Source organism: Moschus berezovskii, chromosome 3 (assembly GCF_049115385.1).
Source record: "Moschus berezovskii isolate FMDL1 chromosome 3, NW_MosBer_1.0, whole genome shotgun sequence".
Lineage (NCBI taxonomy): Eukaryota > Metazoa > Chordata > Mammalia > Artiodactyla > Moschidae > Moschus > Moschus berezovskii.
The window spans coordinates 37,641,348-37,659,805 of NC_142462.1; the positions used below are offsets into that span (position 1 = coordinate 37,641,348).

Genomic DNA, 18,458 nt, shown 5'->3' on the forward strand with positions numbered 1-18,458 from the left:
TTAAACTTCAAATACATGTGCTCAGACAGGATGTACTAGTTGACTAATGTCCACTCCTTTCACTCCACATTGTATTTGTGAGATTCATCCACTTATTGCATGGACTGATGGTTAATTTTTGTTTAGTATTCTACCATGGTGGTGGTGATGGTTTACTCACTAAGTCATGTCCAACTCTTTGCGATCCCATGGACCGTAGCCCACCAGGCTCCTCTGTGCATGGGGTTTCCCAAGTAAGAATACTGGAGTGGGTTTCCATTTCTTTCTCCAGGAGATCTTCCCAGCCCAGGGATCAAATGCACATCTCCTGCATTGCAGGCGAATTTTTTACCATCTGAGCCAACAAGAGGCCCAGTATTCTACTATGTAAATATATAACGCTTTATCTATTCCTTCCATGGCAAATGGGTGTTGGGGTTTTCCTAGCTTTTTGCCATTATGACTATCACAGGCATGAACACTCCTGTATAGTTTTTTGTCAGGAGATAAAGGTAACTCCCAAAGGTATCTTCTCATAATACTCATTCCTTTATACCCAGAGGTAGAACTGTTGGCTCAAGGGAGTAATGTTCAGCTTTAGTAGATACTCCCAAACCTTTTTCCAAAGTAGTTGTACTTCCCCCAAGCAGTGTGGATGATAAGTTCCAGTTCTTCTTGCTCTTTGGGGTCTTCTAAAGAATAATATTTCATTGTGGTTTTAACTTTGCATTCCCTCAGTTAAGGAATAATATTGAGCTTTTTTCCTATATGTTTATGGCCATTTGTATATACCTTCGTGTGAAGTACTTTTGCTTGTCAAATTCTAATTCATCAATGTTTATCTTACTGATTCATATGAACTCTGTAGTCTAGATATGTGTCATTAAGAATATGTATTGCAAATTTCTTCTCCATATGCGTGGCTTATCTTTCATACAGTATGTTTATGAGTGTCTTTTTTCACCCCTTGGGAGGCTAGCATTATTCTTTTGAAGGTATTTGTTGCTGTAGAATAATGGGGATGAGAAATGGACATCAAATAATTTTTTTACCTGTAAAATCTTGTTTCTCATTAATTAAAAACCTGAATTTAAAAAAAAGTTTCCCCAGTAAATTAACCTTTTTTCTTTCAAAATTACCAATCAGGGATTCAGTTTGTGGGAACACAGTAAACATCAGATCTAATTATAGAGAGGTTCCAGGAACTTGCCATATTATTTCTTGAAATTTTTCAGTTATTTCTTGAAATAAGGCCGTTCATTGAGACATTTTATAATTTAGATATTCTGAAAAGAGATGCATGAGGAAAATTCATCTATTTGGGAAGATCTCTAATGTTAACAGGGACTTCCCAGGTGGCCCAGTGGTAAAGAACCCACCTGCCAATGCAGGAGATGTAAGAGATATGGTTTGATCCCTGGATTGGGAAGATCCTTTGGAGGAGAGCATGGCAACCCACTCTAGTATTCTTGCCTGGAGAATTCCCATCGTTGGAGGAGCTTGGCCGGCTATAGTAGACTGGGTCACAAAGAGTTGGACACGACTTTCGTGACTTAGCATGCACACACAACGTTAATAGAAGCAGAGAGCATGTGAGGTCATCATCTAGTTCTGAGAGGGCTTCAGTCTTTACAAAAGGAAGCTGATAATTAAGTAAAAAAATGCAGAACAAATAAGGTAAAGCTACCTCAGCATTTCCAACCGGCAAACCAGCAGCCATCTCCCAGGTACAGCTTTTGTTTATCTAATAGGTTCTATAGAAAGTGCTTTACAAATACGCCATTTGATCCTCTAAAACTCTGAGTGGTATTAATGTGTGTGTGTGCTCAGTCACTGTCCTGTCCGACTCTCTGCAACCCATGGACTGTAGCACACCAGGCTCCTCTGTCCAAGGGATTTCCCAGGTAAGAATACTGGAGCAGGTTGCCATTTCCTTCTCCAGGGGATCTTCTTGATCCAGGGATCAAACCTGTGTCTCCTACATTGGCTGGTGGATTCTTTACCACTGAGTCACCTGGAAAGCAGGATCTCTATTTCAGAGATAAACTGAGGTGACTCGCCGTGGTCGTACAGCTTGAAAGAGCTACTGAAGGAAACCAAATTCGAGCTGAGTCCCAAAGCCATTCTTTCACCTAACTTCTCAATTGTACTACTTCATACTTTGGCCACCTCATGCGACGAGCTGACTCACTGGAAAAGACTCTGATGCTAGGAGGAATTGGGGGTGGGAGGAGACAGGGATGACAGAGAATGAGATGGCTGGATGGCATCACCGACTCGATGGACATGAGTTTGAATGAACTCCGGGAGTTGGTGATGGACAGGGAGGTCTGGTGTGCTGTGATTCATGGGGTCGCAAACAGTTGGACACGACTGAGCAACTGAACTGAACTGATACTCTCTGCTGCTGCTGTAAATGAGCTCAAGATTTCAGGATGCAATGAATTATCTGCCAGGACACTAAAGCAATTTGCAAGCATCTCATCAGAGCCCCAGGCCATAATCCAAGAAATCAAGGAGAGGGAAAAGCTGCCAGAGGCTTGAGGACAGGGAGTATCTTCCAGTCTTTACTCATTTTCAGATTTTTGTTGGTTTTCCCAGGTCTGCAAAACTGTATCGTTAGACTATCCATATCAGAGTACTATGTACATATGCACGTCCTCAAGTGAATAAATCCTTCATTTCCTTAGGGCACCAGCTCTAGAAGATAGGGGCTCCCTTCTTGTTGAAAATACTGATCCAAACTGCCTCCCAAATTTTTGGATGTGTCAGCCACAAGGGCAGCGTAGCAGAGTCACCAGAATTAGCTCAAGTTTAAGTGGCCTCTTTGGTTCATTTGACTTTTCAAATGATTTGTTTTTAATTAGCAGATTACAAAAATGGACTACCCAAATATTGAGGTTCTCCATGTTCTGATCATTTATTTATAAACAAATGAAATGTAGTTATGAGACTTCTTTTGTTCCCTAAATGCTAACAGGAAGTAAACTACAAATAGTAACACCTCCCTGACCATACTGTGGGAGTTCAAGAGGGGAGGGGGCTGCATTGTTTGAGTGCAAGCTGAGGGGGTTGGCGATGGTGCTGAATAGAAATGCAGAGACAGAGGCTTGGGCGAGGTAGAAGAGAGCAGCTTTTCCTGCTTTGCCAGCCACAGGGGGCCACAGCAGGGTGACGCCCTCAAGTCTGCGTGTTCCTCCCAGATGGTTAGAGAGGAGTCTTACAGTGTTCACAGAGCAGGACACAATCAGCTTGTGGATAATTCTTGGATCGGTTGGCATCAAGGTAGAGTTTCAAGCATCATCAACCTTCTGGTTTCAACAAGTTTGAGGTCTGTGTTTTTTGTGGTCAGCAGCTGTCTTCTGGAGGGAGCGTCTGCTTCCTATAAAAACAACTTAGGATATATGTCAGGCCTTTATTCGTATCTTTCAGGGAACTGTGAATTCAGTGATTCCACCGTGTGGCGGATTTATAGTCTAAACTGTTACCAGTTCCCCAGTCCGACAGCTATTATTTGCTCACGTTTCCCAACCATTACATTAGCTCTTGAGTCAGTATTTTACTTCAGAAGACAAGGACACAGAGGCTTGTATGTGGTTTCACTGGCAGTGCCATTCTGCCCACCTCCTGGGAGTTAGTCGTCATCTTTTAAACTCATTAGCAAGCATCTTTGGGAGTTGCAGTATATATTCTTAGACGTAAAAAGTAAGAGGATATACCATCATCACGATCGAAAATGAAACGGAAAGGAGCTAAATCTTTGTGTTTGTTTAACAATTTAAGGTTAAGAATGTCTTGGATGATATTTTGGAGAAACTTCCAGAAGAGTTCAACATGACAGAGATAATGCAAAAAAACCCAAACAGAAGCCCCTATGCCCTTGTTTGCCTCCAAGAATGTGAGAGGATGAACATTCTCCTTCGGGAAATCCGTGTGTCACTTCAGCAATTAGAGCTTGGATTGAAGGTAAGTTTAAAAGCGGGACTAGAGCAGGCTTCTCCACATGAAAACAAATTTACTCTGCAGTCTTCTTCCTCCCTGCCAGGGGGAGCTGACGCTGTCTCCTGACATGGAAGCCCAGCAGTCTGCGGTGAGTTACGACGCAGTACCGGAAACCTGGAGCAAACTGGCTTATCCATCCACGTATGGCCTGGCCCAGTGGTAAGCACCCACACCCCAGCTCAGTGCCAGTTTGATTTTCTGCATTATGCCTCAGAGGAACCCTAAAGATTGTGCTTTGTTGAGTATATTCAGCCGTAACTGTGCACATCCCCACCAGTTTGAGTTTCCTCGGTATGTTGCTTCAAAGGCAAAAATCAAGTTAGGGTCATAGCAGGAATCGAATTCTGCTTCTCATTGAGTGGCTGTCTGATCTTGCACAAAATACCTGACCTTTCTCACTTTATCATCTGAAAAATGATAAAAGAATTTCCTCATTGAGTTGTTAGCACTTAAATGGCCAGGGGAGGCACCCTTAAGTTTACCCTTACCTCATCTTATACCCTTATTTTTGAAGCCACTGATAACTAATGACATTTCAGTCAACTTTTAGCCTGGTAAGCAGTAGATAACACTGCCTTCGCTGTGTGGATAGGACTGTGTAGACGTGCCACAGAGTCAGGGGAAGATATTTACAGCTCCCTGAGGGCTGGGGCCAAGCACAGCTCAGCCCTGCGAGTCAGCACAGCAAGTTTCACAAGGCTGTCTCTGTGCCTGGTTCTTTTTACGTGGACATTTGTTGTCCTCACTTTCCTAAGTTTTTCTTGCATTAACCAGAATGCTACTCCAGTCCTTCAATTGGAAGGCCCCGTTAGAATTCCCAGTGGCTGCACACTGGAACTGCCCCCTGGGCCCCCGGTGTTCGCTGGGGCGGGGGTGCAAACACAGCAGAAGATGCCCTGTGGACCCGCTGGACGACAGGAAAGCATTGCAGCAGTCACTGGGCTTCTGTTAATGCTTTGAATATCTAAAGGCAGACTTTATACTTCCAGTCAAAAAGAATTTACATTTACACTTCAATTTTACGACAGTGGTAACTGTAGACTTATTTCACCCAATCTTATCTTTTGATTCCTAATTTCTATATATTTTTCTTAGCCTCTTTTTTCCAAACTCTTCTAGCTTCTGTGAGTTTCTTTATCGTATGTGTATCTCTGTACAGTTTCTATTATTTTAGGAAGACTTGACATTGTAACATACACACTTTAGATTTTTCTAACGCACTGTAACACCAATACTTTTTTTTTCTTTTGCCATTTTACCCTCCTTCCAGTCTTGAATTATAGTTAAACTTTATTTTAAACCACCACAATTTTATTTCTGTTTTGCTTATGGTCAGGAATTATTTTTACTTAATAGCATGTGTCGATTTCTTTGCTTTTTTCTGGTGCTTTAATTTTCAAATAAACACTCCTAATCCTTATGATGTAGGAAGAACTACTACTAACATCTCTACAGACAACTGAGACATGTTTATCCCGAGATCATCCAAATTTTAATTCTTTTATAGAAGTGGTTTATAGGTAAGTAATTTATAAACGATAAATACAGAAAAGCCATTCAAGCTTCTGTCATGAAATTCTATAATTTTAAGACAAAAAGACCTTTAAGGCTTATTTTTGCGATTGACAGACTGTCCCTTAGGGATCTTTTCAGGATACTTTGACAAAGTAAAGTCATCTGCAGAAAATGGCCTGTGGTTAAGTTTGACATATATTTGAGAAAATGCAGTTGTAAAACTGCAGTGGTCTGGAATATAGACCATTCAGAAAAATGTTAGAAGTTTATAACATTATATCTTACCCACATCACCTGTAAAGAGTTGTGATGAATAATTCAGCTACTACACACGTTTGAAAATAATGTCAGATGAGTAACTGGAAAGCCCAGCCACCTATTTGTTCCCATCCCCATGAAGGGCATATCCAGAGCCCCTGCCATCATCACAGACAGGTTCTCTGAGCTGCTGAATAAGCTCGACTTCAGTCAGACTTTCTCTGCAACCTTCAGTCACAGAAGGCAGAAATGCCATTCCTCATCACTGAAACGACAGCAGAGCAGCAGTAGGGGTCCCCTCTTCACTGTGCTGAAGGATGAGGTACAAAGCAGGCTTTCAGGGTGCGCGGCGGGGAGGAGATGGTATCGTGTCTGAATTCTCTTTACTACACTCTCACTCTTGATGAATAGTTTACCTGGAAGTAGAATTCTAGATAACAATTATTCTCTCTCCAAATGTCAGTGTTATACAGCTGCATTGTCTTCTGGCTCTCACTGTGGCTGGGGAGTTTGTTCATAACTTGTCATTCCTCCACAGCTAAGTTACTCTCTCTGGGAAGTTTTTAAGATTTTTTCCTTAACTCTTCATGTTTTACTGTTCTGTCGTTTTTACTGATGTGTTTCGGTGTGGTCTCTTAAAAAGGCATCCTGCTTGACGCTGTGTGCTGTTATAAATCTGAGTCCACAATTCTCTCCACCCTCTAAAATTCTTAGACCTGCTTTTTTGAAAGAAGAAATTATTGTGGCAAGTCATGTGATATAAAACGTACTGTATCAACCATATTTAACAGGACATTTCAGTGGCACTAAGTACATTCACCTTGCTGTGCAACTCACCGTCACTCGTCACCTTCCTAAACTGAAACCCTGTCCCCATTAAACTCTAAGTCCCGATCCCCCCCACCATCTACCAGTGTACTGACTGTGGATGTGACTCTTCTAGGTACCCAGTATATGTAGAATCAAACAGTATTTGTCTGCACCAAATATGTATTGGAATGCATTTTTAAGGTTAACATATGTCCTGCAGATTGGATCTCCCCCGACCATGCTATACAGGAGGCTCTCACCAGCCGCCTCCCTCATACATAGTAGTGTACATACGTCAGACGACCCACCTTGGCGGCATGTTTTTTCTCTTTGTCATCTGTCTCTGTTTTCTTACACCTTCCTTCTTCAAATAGTGCCTTATCTTCGCCTGCCTGGACTCTCCTCTGTCAGTCTGTGTGTGTCTCTGTGTGTTCTGGTTGGTTGTCATTTTTGGATGATCATCACTGTATCTTTGTCTCCTATTCTCTTGTCTACTGTTTCTCTCCTGAATTAAAAAAATATTTTAAAAAAGTCAGTCCAAAATCAATTTTTGGTTTCACATTGCGTATTTGGGAGGGAAAAGTACTTGACGTAGTTTTCTAAAGTTTAAACATACATATTAAAAGTCTTCATTTTTAAGACTCCTCTTTTTTTTGATTTTTGGGTTCCCTTCCTTCTGGTTGATTGGATTTGTGGGTGGTTCAGTTGTGTTTAGACTCAAGTTACAGTTTGGCTGATTATAAAAGTAATTTAACCCATTCGTTGTCAGAGGACTTCATAGGTGTGATTCTATTCTATGATCAAATGCTGCCTGAAGCTAACATTTTTTCCCTTTATAAAAAGACTTCATGTTTTTTCCTGGCTTTCCAGGGGATTCTCTATCTCCACAGTCTGTATCTTAGTAAGTATTATGTGTCACATTTCCTTACAACATATGTTCCTGATTATGATGATTCAAATTTGTAACTTCAGTTCAGTTGCTCAATCGTGTCTGACTCTGTGACCCCATGAATCACAGCACGCCAGGTCTCTCTGTCCATCACCAACTCCCGGAGTTCACTCAAACTCATGTCCATCGAGTCGGTGATGCCATCCAGCCATCTCATTCTCTGTCATCCCCATCTCCTCCTACCCGCAATCCCTCCCAGCATCAGAGTCTTTTCCAGTGAGTCAACTCGTCGCATGAAGTGGCCAAAGTATTGGAGTTTCAGCTTTAGCATCAGTCCTTCCAATGAACACCCAGGATTGATCTCCTTTAGAATGGACTGGTTGGATCTCCTTGCAGTCCAAGGGACTCTCAAGAGTCTTCTCCAACACCACAGTTCAAAAGCATCAATTCTTCAGCGATCAGCTTTCTTCACAGTCCAACTCTCAAATCCATACATGACCACTAGAAAAACCATAGCCTTGACTAGACGGACCTTTGTTGGCAAAGTAATGTCTCTGCTTTTCAATATGCTATCTAGGTTGGTCATAACTTTCCTTCCAAGGAGTAAGCGTCTTTTAATTTCATGGCTGCAATCAGCATCTGCAGTGATTTTGGAGCCCAAAAAAATAAAGTCTGACACTGTTTCCACTGTTTCCCCATCTATTTCCCATGAAGTGATGGGACCAGATGTCATGATCTTTGTTTTCTGAATGTTGAGCTTCAAGCCAACCTTTTCACTCTCCTCTTTCACTTTCATCAAGAGGCTTTTGAGTTCCTCTTCACTTTCTGCCATAAGGGTGGTGTCATCTGCATATCTGAGGTTATTGATATTTCTCCCGGCAATCTTGATTCCAGCTTGTGCTTCTTCCAGCCCAGCGTTCCTCATGATGTACTCTGCATATAAGTTAAATAAGCAGCGTGACAATAAACAGCCTTGAGTGACAATATACAGCCTTGACATACTCCTTTTCCTATCTGGAACCAGTCTGTTGTTCCATGTCCAGTTCTAACTGTTGCTTCCTGACCCTCATACAGGTTTCTCAAGAGGCAGGTCAGGTCGTCTGGTACTCCCATCTCTTTCAGAATTTTCCAGAGTTTATTGTGATCCACATAGTCAAAGGCTTTGGCATAGTCAATAAAGCAGAAATAGATGTTTTTCTAGAACTCTCTTGCTTTCTCCATGATCCAGCAGATGTTGGCAATTTGATCTCTGGTGCCTCTGCCTTTTCTAAAACCTGCTCGAACATCTGGAAGTTCACCATTCACATATTACTGAAGCCTGGCTTGGAGAATTTTGAGCATGACTTTACTGGCGTGTGAGATGAGTGCAACTGTGCGGTATAGTCTGAGCATTCTTTGGCATTGTCTTTCTTTGGGATTGGAATGAAAACTGACCTTTTCCAGTCCTATGGCCACTGCTGAGGTTTCCAAATTTGCTGGCATATTGAGTGCAGCACTTTCACAGCATCATCTTTCAGGATTTGAAATAGCTCAATTAGAATTCCATCACCTCCACTAGCTTTGTTCGTAGTGATGCTCTCTAAGGCCCACTTGACTTCACATTCCAAGATGTCTGGCTCCAGGTGAGTGTTCTTGCCATCGTGATTATCTTGGTCGTGAAGATCTTTTTTGTACAGTTCTTCTGTGTATTCTTGCCACCTCCTCTTAATATCTTCTGCTTCTGTTAGGTCCATACCATTTCTGTCCTTTATCAAGCCCATCTTTGCATGAAAAGTTCCCTTGGAATCTCTAATTTTCTTGAAGAGATCTCTTGTTTTTCCTATTCTGTTGTTTTCCTCAATTTCTTTGCATTGATCGCTGAGGAAGGCTTTCTTTTCTCTCCTTGCTATTCTTTGGGACTCTGCATTCAGATGCTTATATCTTTCCTTTTCTCCTTTGCCTTTCACTTCTCTTCTTTTCACAGCTATTTGTAAGGCCTCCTCAGACAGCCATTTCACTTTTTTGCATTTCTTTTCCAAGGGGATGGTCTAGGTCCCTGTCTCTGTACAGTGTCATGAATCTCCGTCCAGAGTTCATCAGGCACTCTATCTATCAGATCTAGTCCCTTAAATCTATTTCCCACTTCCACTGTATAATCATAAGGGATTTGATTTAGGTCATATCTGAGTGGTCTAGTTGTTTTCCCTACTTTCTTCAATTTAAGTCTGAATTTGGCAATAAGGAGTTCATGATCTGAGCCATAGTCAGCTCCTGGTCTTGTTTTTGCTAACTGTATAGAGCTTCTCCATCTTTGACTGCAAAGAATAGAATCAATCTGATTTCGGTGGTGACCATCTGGTGACGTCCATGTGTAGAGTCTTCTCTTGTGTTGTTGGAAGAGGGTGTTTGCTGTGACCAGTGCGTTCTCTTGGCAAAACTCTATTAGCCTTTGCCCTGCTTCATTTCGTGCTCCAAGGCCAAATTTGCCTGTTACTCCAGGTGTTTCTTGACTTCCTACTTTTGCATTCCAGTCCCCTATAATGAAAAGGACATTTTTTGGGGGCGTTAGTTCTAAAAGGTCTTGTACGTCTTCATAGAACCGTTCAACTTCGGCTTCTTCAGCATTACTGGTTGGAGCATAGGCTTGGATTACTGTAATATTAAATGATTTGCCTTGGAAACGAACAGAAATTATTCTGTCGTTTTTAAGATTGCATCCAAGTACTGCATTTCAAACTCTTTTGTTGACCATGATGGCTACTCCATTTCTTCTAAGGGATTCCTGCCCACAGTAGTAGATATAATGGTCATCTGAGTTAAATTCACCCATTCCAGTCCATTTTAGTTCACTGATTCCTAGAATGTCTACGTTCACCCTTGTCATCTCCTGTTTGACCACTTCTAATTTGCCTTGATTCATGGACCTAACATTCCAGGTTCCTATGCAATATTACTCTTTACAGCATCGGATTTATAACTTAGGAAAACTCAAATTTTCTAGAATTGTATTAGCAAATATGTTTCATCATTCATCTTATTTTCACTCCAACTCTAATTCATTTCTATTTCATTTTGCTCTCCTTATTATTCTGCTTTATGCTGTTCAACTTTTTGCTTTCATTTCTATAACTGTCTTTTTGAGATTTTTTTCAACTTAATTTCCTCACTTTTCTTACCTTACCAGTTTTAACTCATATTCTCATTACATATGCACTTCATGAGAAAAACTGGTTCCTGCAGTGTTTATCCTCTTTCACATCTCAAGATAGTTTGGTTTTTTTCTATCTTTGCTTTTCTTGTTCCTTGCCTTTCTTCTTTGTGGGATCTATGTTTTCCCTAAACCAGCTATTTGGAAGAATTTAATATGGGGCAGGGCCCAGAGCCAAGTTTGAAGCTGGTAGGAATTTTGTGAGCCAAGTTCGAGTGTGAACATTTAACCTTTCTTCCAGGTGGTGGTCTGTGGGCATGAGGTCCTCACTCAGCCTGCTGCGTTTGCAACCGTGAGCCCAACCAGGCCCCGGGACACGGCCATGCTGGCTGGGAGAGGCCTCACCCTAGAGAACTGCCCCACAGGCATTTAACGCTGGGCTTTCTGCTCTGTGCTCCATCTCCCTGCTGTTTTCAGCAGCCCTTTAAAACCTAGACCTATCAAGGTGTCTCCTAATTTTATGGAAGTTCATTTTTCCTTAGCCTCTGTGAGCTGGCTTCCTCACAGAGATGTTTTAGATGCTTCCTACCTCGGGTAACTGTTGTGCTGATGGAATAAGAGGACCTGTTGTGAACATAGCAGTTTCTCAAACTACAGGCTCACGATGGATGGAAGGTGGTTGGTCCCCTTGGTAACTTTTCCTTCCCCACTTTCAGGTAATTACTGCTTTTGCGGAGGCTGCTATCACATGTTCTACTGCCCTTGCTGTTCCTGGGAACTCTGGTTGCACAACAGTCATCAGAGCCTTCCCCTACCCATCCTTAGACACACATGGATGCTTCCCTGTGCACCCCGTCAGCCTAGATCATATACAGTTACCCATGTAGAGTCACCACATGTCACTGGGGGGTCACACTTGGAGGATCTAAGTGAAACAGTGGTTGAATAAATAGAAACCCTAGCACCCCCTCATCCCCAGAATCTAATCTTACTGGAAAGTTTTAGTACTGAAAGCACGTTTGTTTCTTTACCTTCTATTCTCCAGGTTTAACGACCTCCTCCTGCGATGCCGCGAACTGGACACCTGGACACAAGATCTCGCCCTTCCGGCTGTGGTGTGGCTTTCTGGCTTCTTCAACCCTCAGTCCTTCTTAACAGGTAAGAGCTGGGGTAGGGCAGCCCCTGATGCTGACGGAGCCATGCCCCAAGCAGAACCCCAGCCTCGTGTCCCTGGAGCTGTTCCCCTGCTCTGGTGACCTGTCCTCACGCAGTGGCCACCGCCAAGGCAGGACGGGAGCAGCCAGGTGGGTGGTGTGTGGGTCACCCAGGACACGTTCTCCATCAGGGCCCACAGTCTCTCGCGGCTGTGCTCGGCCACGGTAGTTAGTGCAAAAGCAAACCAACCAGGCAGCGGCACTTGGGCATGGCTATTCCACTAAAGCGCCATCCACAAAAGCAGGGAGATGGTCCTGCTGGCCTTCGTTCCCACCCCTGCTCTAGTGCAGCCAGGCGGATAATGCCCAAACACCCCGTGGGACGAGCTCGCTTTGGGTGGACGCTCGGCTCACTGGTGGCTCCAGGGAATCTTATGTACATGACTTCCTCTTGCTCACACCTGTCCTTCCTCCTCCAAAAGCGATCATGCAGACCACGGCTCGAAAGAACGAGTGGCCACTGGACAAAATGTGCCTGACTGTTGACATTACCAAAAAGACAAAGGAGGACTACGGGCATCCCCCCAGGGAAGGCGCTTACCTCCACGGGCTCCTCATGGAAGGTAAGATGCCCCAGGAGCACATGCAGGGTTACCACACTTAGAACCTTTCTCACTTGGGTTCAAGTTGGTATTTGTCCTTTGCTTATTAAGCCTGGCGGGCTACAGCCCAGGGGGTCGTAGTCAGACACGACTGAGCAGCTAACACATGACACTACTCCATTTCTCACTCACACTAGTGCTTATTGACCTCACTTCTGGCTTCCAGATAATTTAAATGGTAGGCTATGTGTCCGGTGGGAGCCAAATCTGAAGGTAAGCATTGCGACTGCTTACAGACTTACACTAAGGAACATTTTCCATGCACCCATGCATTCACCTTATCTTATAAACATTTCCTCTTCTCCTGAAAGGCTCTTGGAGAAAGTATTTCCAAGTCTCTGCCAAGATGCTCCTTTGTCACTTTATAGACATTTAAACAGGTGATCCAAACTTGAACTAAGAGAAGAAGGTGCAGTGGGAAGGGAACAAGCATGCAGATTCACCATTGTTTAAAAGGAAGGACAAACTAACTTGCTTTATTGGTTCTGGATTCTCACAGAACCTGTTTTCATGTAAGTTTTACAAACCTTTTGAATTCAAATGATTTAGTTTTTTTTTAAGTTCAGGGGTTAGCACGGGAGCATGAGTGCATGCTTTTGAGTAGGAAATGGCAGTCCCCTCCAGGATTCTTGCCTGGAGAATTCCATGGACCGAGGAGCCTAGTGGGCTTCAAAGAGTCAGACACGGCAACAACAAATCTATGCTTACAGCGGCTGTGTGGCTCCCAGTCAGCAGGTAATGAACCTCCCTCCCATCTTGGCAAGGAAGCCACTGACACGCAGCAAAGTAACAAAACCAGAACATTTATTGCCTGCAACAGGTAGAGAAGTGGTACCAACGGGTGCAGCTGTAACCCATGTCTCTCCTGCAGGAGCCAGATGGGACAGCCAGTCAGGAACCATCGCGGATGCCCGCCTCAAGGAGCTAAGGTCCACAATGCCAGTCATCTTTGCAAAAGCCATACCAGTGGACAGACAGGAAACCAAACACACCTACGAGTGCCCTGTGTACAAAACCAAAAGGAGAGGCCCCCACTACGTCTGGACCTTCAGGCTAAAGAGCAAAGACAAGACGGCCAAGTGGGTCCTGGCAGGCGTGGCTCTGCTGCTGGAGGCCTAACGCAGCCCTCGCCCTGTTTCCCCCTGGCTTGGCTGGAACACAGCGAGCACCTGTCCTTGCTCCACGCGCTCCCTGGCGTGGTAATTTATCCTACTGGGAGGCATAACATATTCTGGCTTATGTAACTTTTGAGAAAATGTGCATTAATTTTTTTAAACACCATCCTTGTAGAGAAGGGGGACAAAAAGAAGCAAATGTAGAAAGATAAGGGAAACCTATTGAAAATACGTCCATTTCCCCTGTACGCCTCCCCGGTCCTGCAACACAAAATTAGTATAGCTCACGTTTTCATCAAAATTCCGCTGTAACTCAAAAAGCAATATAGCTGGAAGTCTCCTGGTCCCTACATGGGACTGTAGTTTTTATAGATATTAAACAAAAATCTCTAAATTAAATTTGCCTTTATATAATTTTTTAAAATATAGACGCCACGGGCCCCAGGCAGCCGCCCTCCAAGGCCTCCAGTGTCAGTAATGTGACAGTCTACTTTTGGTTCAAGTTTTAACAAAAATAAAACTCTAGTTCCATGATTAATTGCACTTTGTAATTTAGAGGAGCATTCTTCAATATAAACGTCCAACAACCCAGAGCAGCTTAAACTATGGGGTTTGAACTGTGGTCACTCATGATAAACTAAATGGGGTGTAACCCCTGTAACGACCTGGCCTCCAGTTGCTATCTGGGAGATAAAGAGCTGCGATGCTATTTCCTCCAGGACTTACCTGGAACTTCACTCCTTTAAACTGTGGTTTTTAATCATCTGCAGATACTTTTAATCACTCAACATACAAATAGGCCTGTGTATATTATGTATACAGATTCCTTTCTCATCTTCCTGAGAAATCTTTTGAAGCATATAAAAACAATCTTTTAAAAAAAAATAGCATTTAGCTCTACAAAGAATTTCTGTATAAAAAGAAATCAGGCACAAATGGCACGTCTTGTTGGAGTGCTCCACGGTGAGCCGGCTGGTTCTTAATTGTCTTCCACCAGCTGCTTTTGTAAGCTGAGAAGAAACAGGAAGCATCAGGGGCACGGAGGCAGACACACTGCAGCATCCCCCAGGGCACATGCCCAGACTGCTCCCCCGACACAAGGTCAGTCAGTCTTCACTCCGGTCACTGCAGGGAGGCTCACCTCATCCCCAGATCCCTAAACCCAGTCTCCTCATCCCAGCGCACAGCACCCAAGCCTCCCCTCTGTGTGAGAAGAGCTCTCTGTCCCTCACAGCTTTCCCTGCCTGCCTTGTAGGCTCTATTACTGTTTGTGACATTCCCCCCACACACAGATCCAGCACAGCCAGCACTCGAGGTGGCTTCTAAGAGTCAGGCTGAGACGAGGCACCCCAGGGCCCACCTAGACAGTCTTCCCCTCTCCTGCTCCCAGGAATCGCACCCTCCATTCTGATTTGCGAGGCTTACCTCTCCAGGTATTCCTTCACGTTGTTATAACCGTAAAACTTGGCCAGGTGAATGAGGATGCCTGTGGCACAGCGGCCGTCGCGCTTCCGGCAGTAACTGCAGTTGCAAATGCCCCGGCAGGGAGGGCACACCCAGTCCTGGAGGAGCAGAGCGGCCACGATGACCAAGTCTGGCTTGCTGGGCCTCATCCCCAGTCAGCTAATCCTTCACCCTGTGACATGTGCTAGTCTCCTTCCTCTTGCCTGTTTCAAAAAGGCCCAGAAAGGTGGACCACTCCAGATCACATGCCTGGGAAGTCAGCCCTGCTTTTCAGAGCACAGGCTTTCTCAGCTCACTTATGCAGAGCTGCAGTTCACGTTCAGCTGCAAACTGGGGACGTTCTACTTACCCCTGGTCCGGCAGTGCAGTAGTTATCAGCACAGACTCTGCAGCCAGGTGCCCAGGTTCAAGGGCACACACACTAACCAGCGTACTATGTATTGTATTATTTTACAGAGGGACCCAAGCTGTGGGAGGTGTTATTTACCTACCTCACAAGGTTAAAAGAGTAACAATATAAGGAAACTGCACTGACATGAAATCTTAGAGCTGTGTGGGGCACACAGTACCCTACAGGGTGATACCCCTGCCCCCGGAAAATCAAACAACTCTTTTACTGTTCTGTGTGTTGGTCAGCCTGTTCTTTCTAGAAGGAAAGTCTCTCTTGCATTTCTGCCAGTCTCAAGAGGCAGGAGGAGAGGAGAGTGGTAAGGGGGCTACAGGTCCCTGAGAAAGGGCCCCAGAGCCCTGGCCTCAGCTCGCTCCCTTCACAACATGACTCAGGACGAAGGCACACACAGTCCCTACCGGGTCCAGCAGCGCCGACCTCACGTCCTCCCCGTAGCGATTCCGCAGGCACGGCCCGCAGAACTGCCCTCGCACGCCACCACAGCTCTGGTTCCGACACACTGTCTTGGTGTCGATGGTCTTCTGCCGGCACTGGTGGCAAGTGTTACCCTGCGGGGGAGGCAGTGAGTGGTGAGCAGGGGGTTCGGAGGGGTTGCCCAGGGCCAAATGCATGAAGCTGCCCTGCCTTTACTCTAGAATCGAGCATGGCTGTGTCTCTGGTCCAAACCCTGGTGCCCTCTGGTAGGCTGTGAGCACTCAGCTCTGGGGCCAGAGAATCCTGAGGACAGCCCAAGTAGGGAGCCTGGGAGAAACGAAATGATCAGGTGGGCAGAAATCATGGGGTGACTGAGTGATGATGGCGAACCCCTGGAGCATCACACGGCTCCAGCCCAGCTCCCAGCAATCTGGTTCCACTCAGGGTAAGACCTCCTGGTTTTAAAATGTTGGCAATTACATTTAAAACCTTCTAATACTGTTTAAGACACTCCTATTATCTAAAAATGATGCAAAATACCACAAGCCATCCTCTTCATCACCATTTAACAAACATTTAAAACATTTCCTACCTACAGATGATATTCTGTCAAACTCCAGCTTCTATTGGTTATATAAATATGTATGTTATACATATATTTCCAATATTTCAATATATTACTATATGGCAAATATATTAATACAGTGTAAATATATTTCTATTGGTTATAAAAGCATTATTTTTTTCAATGTTTAAAACATAAAAACTATCTACTTAAAATACAACAATGACAAATGTGATTTTCCAGACTATACCCCTGCTTGCTACCCTCCAGAGAGACCTCTCTCCTGACGAGAATTACTACACTAAGCCGTCTCCCCTTGCCCAGTTACAGCTGCTCCAGTTCAGAGCCCACCTCCGAGCCCTGGGGACAGATGGCACAAGGGTCTAAGCCCAGACAGTTTACAAGCAGGCAGTTCAGATGCCTGTGCTGGGAGTCCCCGTAGAGTCACAGCGATGTGAGTCAGCTGTTAGATTACTTTACCAGAACTTTATCGTAGATTTTATCCCGGACAGTGATGGCCACATTCTCCAAGTCCTCTTCCGTGATGTCCTCTACTGGCCGAAAAGAGGACACACAGCGACGTCGGCGGTGCCCCTGGCATTTCCCCTGCAGGAAGAGCCAAAGCAGAACTGGACGTCAGATGCTCTGAGTGGTTAAAAAAAAATAGTAATAAAGTTTTAAACTCCTCAGAGCTCTAGGACCATTAACGCGGTCCCTCTTTTATCTCCCTGAAATCATTCGTGTATTTAGTCAGTCACTGAGCTCCTATCCTTAGTGTCCAGCTTCCTGGATGGCAAGGTGACACAGAATGACCAATCAGAAACTCAGGGTCCCTGCCCTATGGATGGTCACCAGCTATAAACTCTGAGGACTGACCCACACTGAACAGCCACAAATAGGGTCCAGAGTTTCTTTTTCCAGACAGAAAACTCTCAAAATCCCCCATTCCTAATACAGAAAGACTGGGAGTCATCCTGTATGTTCCCAAAAGCAAAACCTTGAAGCCACCCAGAGCTGTTATAACCTCCACTGGAGATGAACCTGGGGTCCTAACCACTGAGCTGCTCAGTTTAGGCACAGGACAGCCTTAATGGCTTAGAGCATCTGGGAGCTCGGCCGTCTCAGCTCCCGCAGACCTACCGGGTCACCAAGCCCCAGAAGACCGTGATGAACGCTCGCGCATGAAGACCACTGGCTTAGCAAAGAAGCATTGGTTCGTTATAGCCATAAAACACCCCACTCACTGTTTTCCTTCTTCTTAAACTGTAAAACTCTTCTGCGAACTTGGCGGCTGACACAGTGAAGTTTTCTAGGGCGAACTTCTCCGGGGGCCGCGCGCTCCTGGCCGGGTTGGTCCGCCGCGTGACCTGTCCCTCTGAGAAGGCCCGCCTCGCTGTCTTCTTCTTCTGCAAGGAGAGCATGCAACTGGCTGCTTTCCAGAATGAAGGCCATCTGGCCATGGAGTGTATATGTGTGTATACTGGAGACAGTACATACAAAGAGTTCTACTTACAGAAGCTGAGTTCGGGGTTCGGACCGGGAAGAAATCAGGCATTGAGTTCAATTCCGCCAATAACTGAGCAAGCTGAATTCAGAAAAAATAGTCTTGCATAAATATTACTAAGTCTACTTCAGCTAACAGGTTATCACAAGTCTTGGAGTTTGTAGCCATGAAAAACCTGAGTAGTTTACATAAGATCTGAAGAGTCATTATCTTTTTAACCTCATGTGGAATGATTTTTATCTCCAGCGTGAGATGCTGAAATTATCAGAGGAATAAAATCTATGTCTATTCCTTATATGTAAGGACCAGACACAATGAAAACTGTCCTGGAAGGATCAAGGCCTGGAGCATAAGGTTAGAATCAGAATTGAGCCATTAATTCGCAGTGTGACCGTGGAACCTACCACTTTGCCCAACCAAATCAAGTTTCATCATGTTCAAAACAGAAAATGCCCAATTAGACCATTCTGACAGTTACTGAGAGCTCCAAAACACTGATTCTTCAAGCTGGTTAATTTCTCATCAATGAAAATAATTTATGAAAATATTCCTAAAAATATCAAAACGACAGGCATTAAGTGCCAATCAAAC

The 18,458-nt window shown here is 44.4% G+C and overlaps 2 protein-coding genes across 4 annotated transcripts in view; one reads left to right on the forward strand and one right to left on the reverse strand.

Moving 5' to 3' along the window:
• The window catches only part of DNAH11 (dynein axonemal heavy chain 11), a 390,076-nt gene extending 376,561 nt beyond the window's left edge, over window positions 1–13,515 (forward strand). Inside the window, exons 78-82 of the mRNA XM_088833659.1 lie at window positions 3,763–3,945; window positions 4,025–4,140; window positions 11,626–11,738; window positions 12,217–12,357; window positions 13,268–13,515. Of these exons, the coding sequence (XP_088689785.1) occupies window positions 3,763–3,945; window positions 4,025–4,140; window positions 11,626–11,738; window positions 12,217–12,357; window positions 13,268–13,515 (801 nt within the window). The remainder of the gene's footprint in view (window positions 1–3,762; window positions 3,946–4,024; window positions 4,141–11,625; window positions 11,739–12,216; window positions 12,358–13,267) is intronic.
• Window positions 13,180–18,458, reverse strand: part of CDCA7L (cell division cycle associated 7 like) — a 52,175-nt gene continuing 46,896 nt past the window's right edge. For all 3 annotated transcript variants that reach the window (XM_055420564.2, XM_088833655.1, XM_055420563.2), the window contains 6 exons: window positions 17,877–17,948; window positions 17,608–17,769; window positions 16,844–16,969; window positions 15,783–15,932; window positions 14,937–15,073; window positions 13,180–14,521 (listed from right to left, as the gene is read on the reverse strand). In XM_055420564.2, coding sequence (XP_055276539.2) covers window positions 14,491–14,521; window positions 14,937–15,073; window positions 15,783–15,932; window positions 16,844–16,969; window positions 17,608–17,769; window positions 17,877–17,948 — 678 coding nt within the window. In that variant the 3' untranslated portion in view covers window positions 13,180–14,490. The remainder of the gene's footprint in view (window positions 14,522–14,936; window positions 15,074–15,782; window positions 15,933–16,843; window positions 16,970–17,607; window positions 17,770–17,876; window positions 17,949–18,458) is intronic.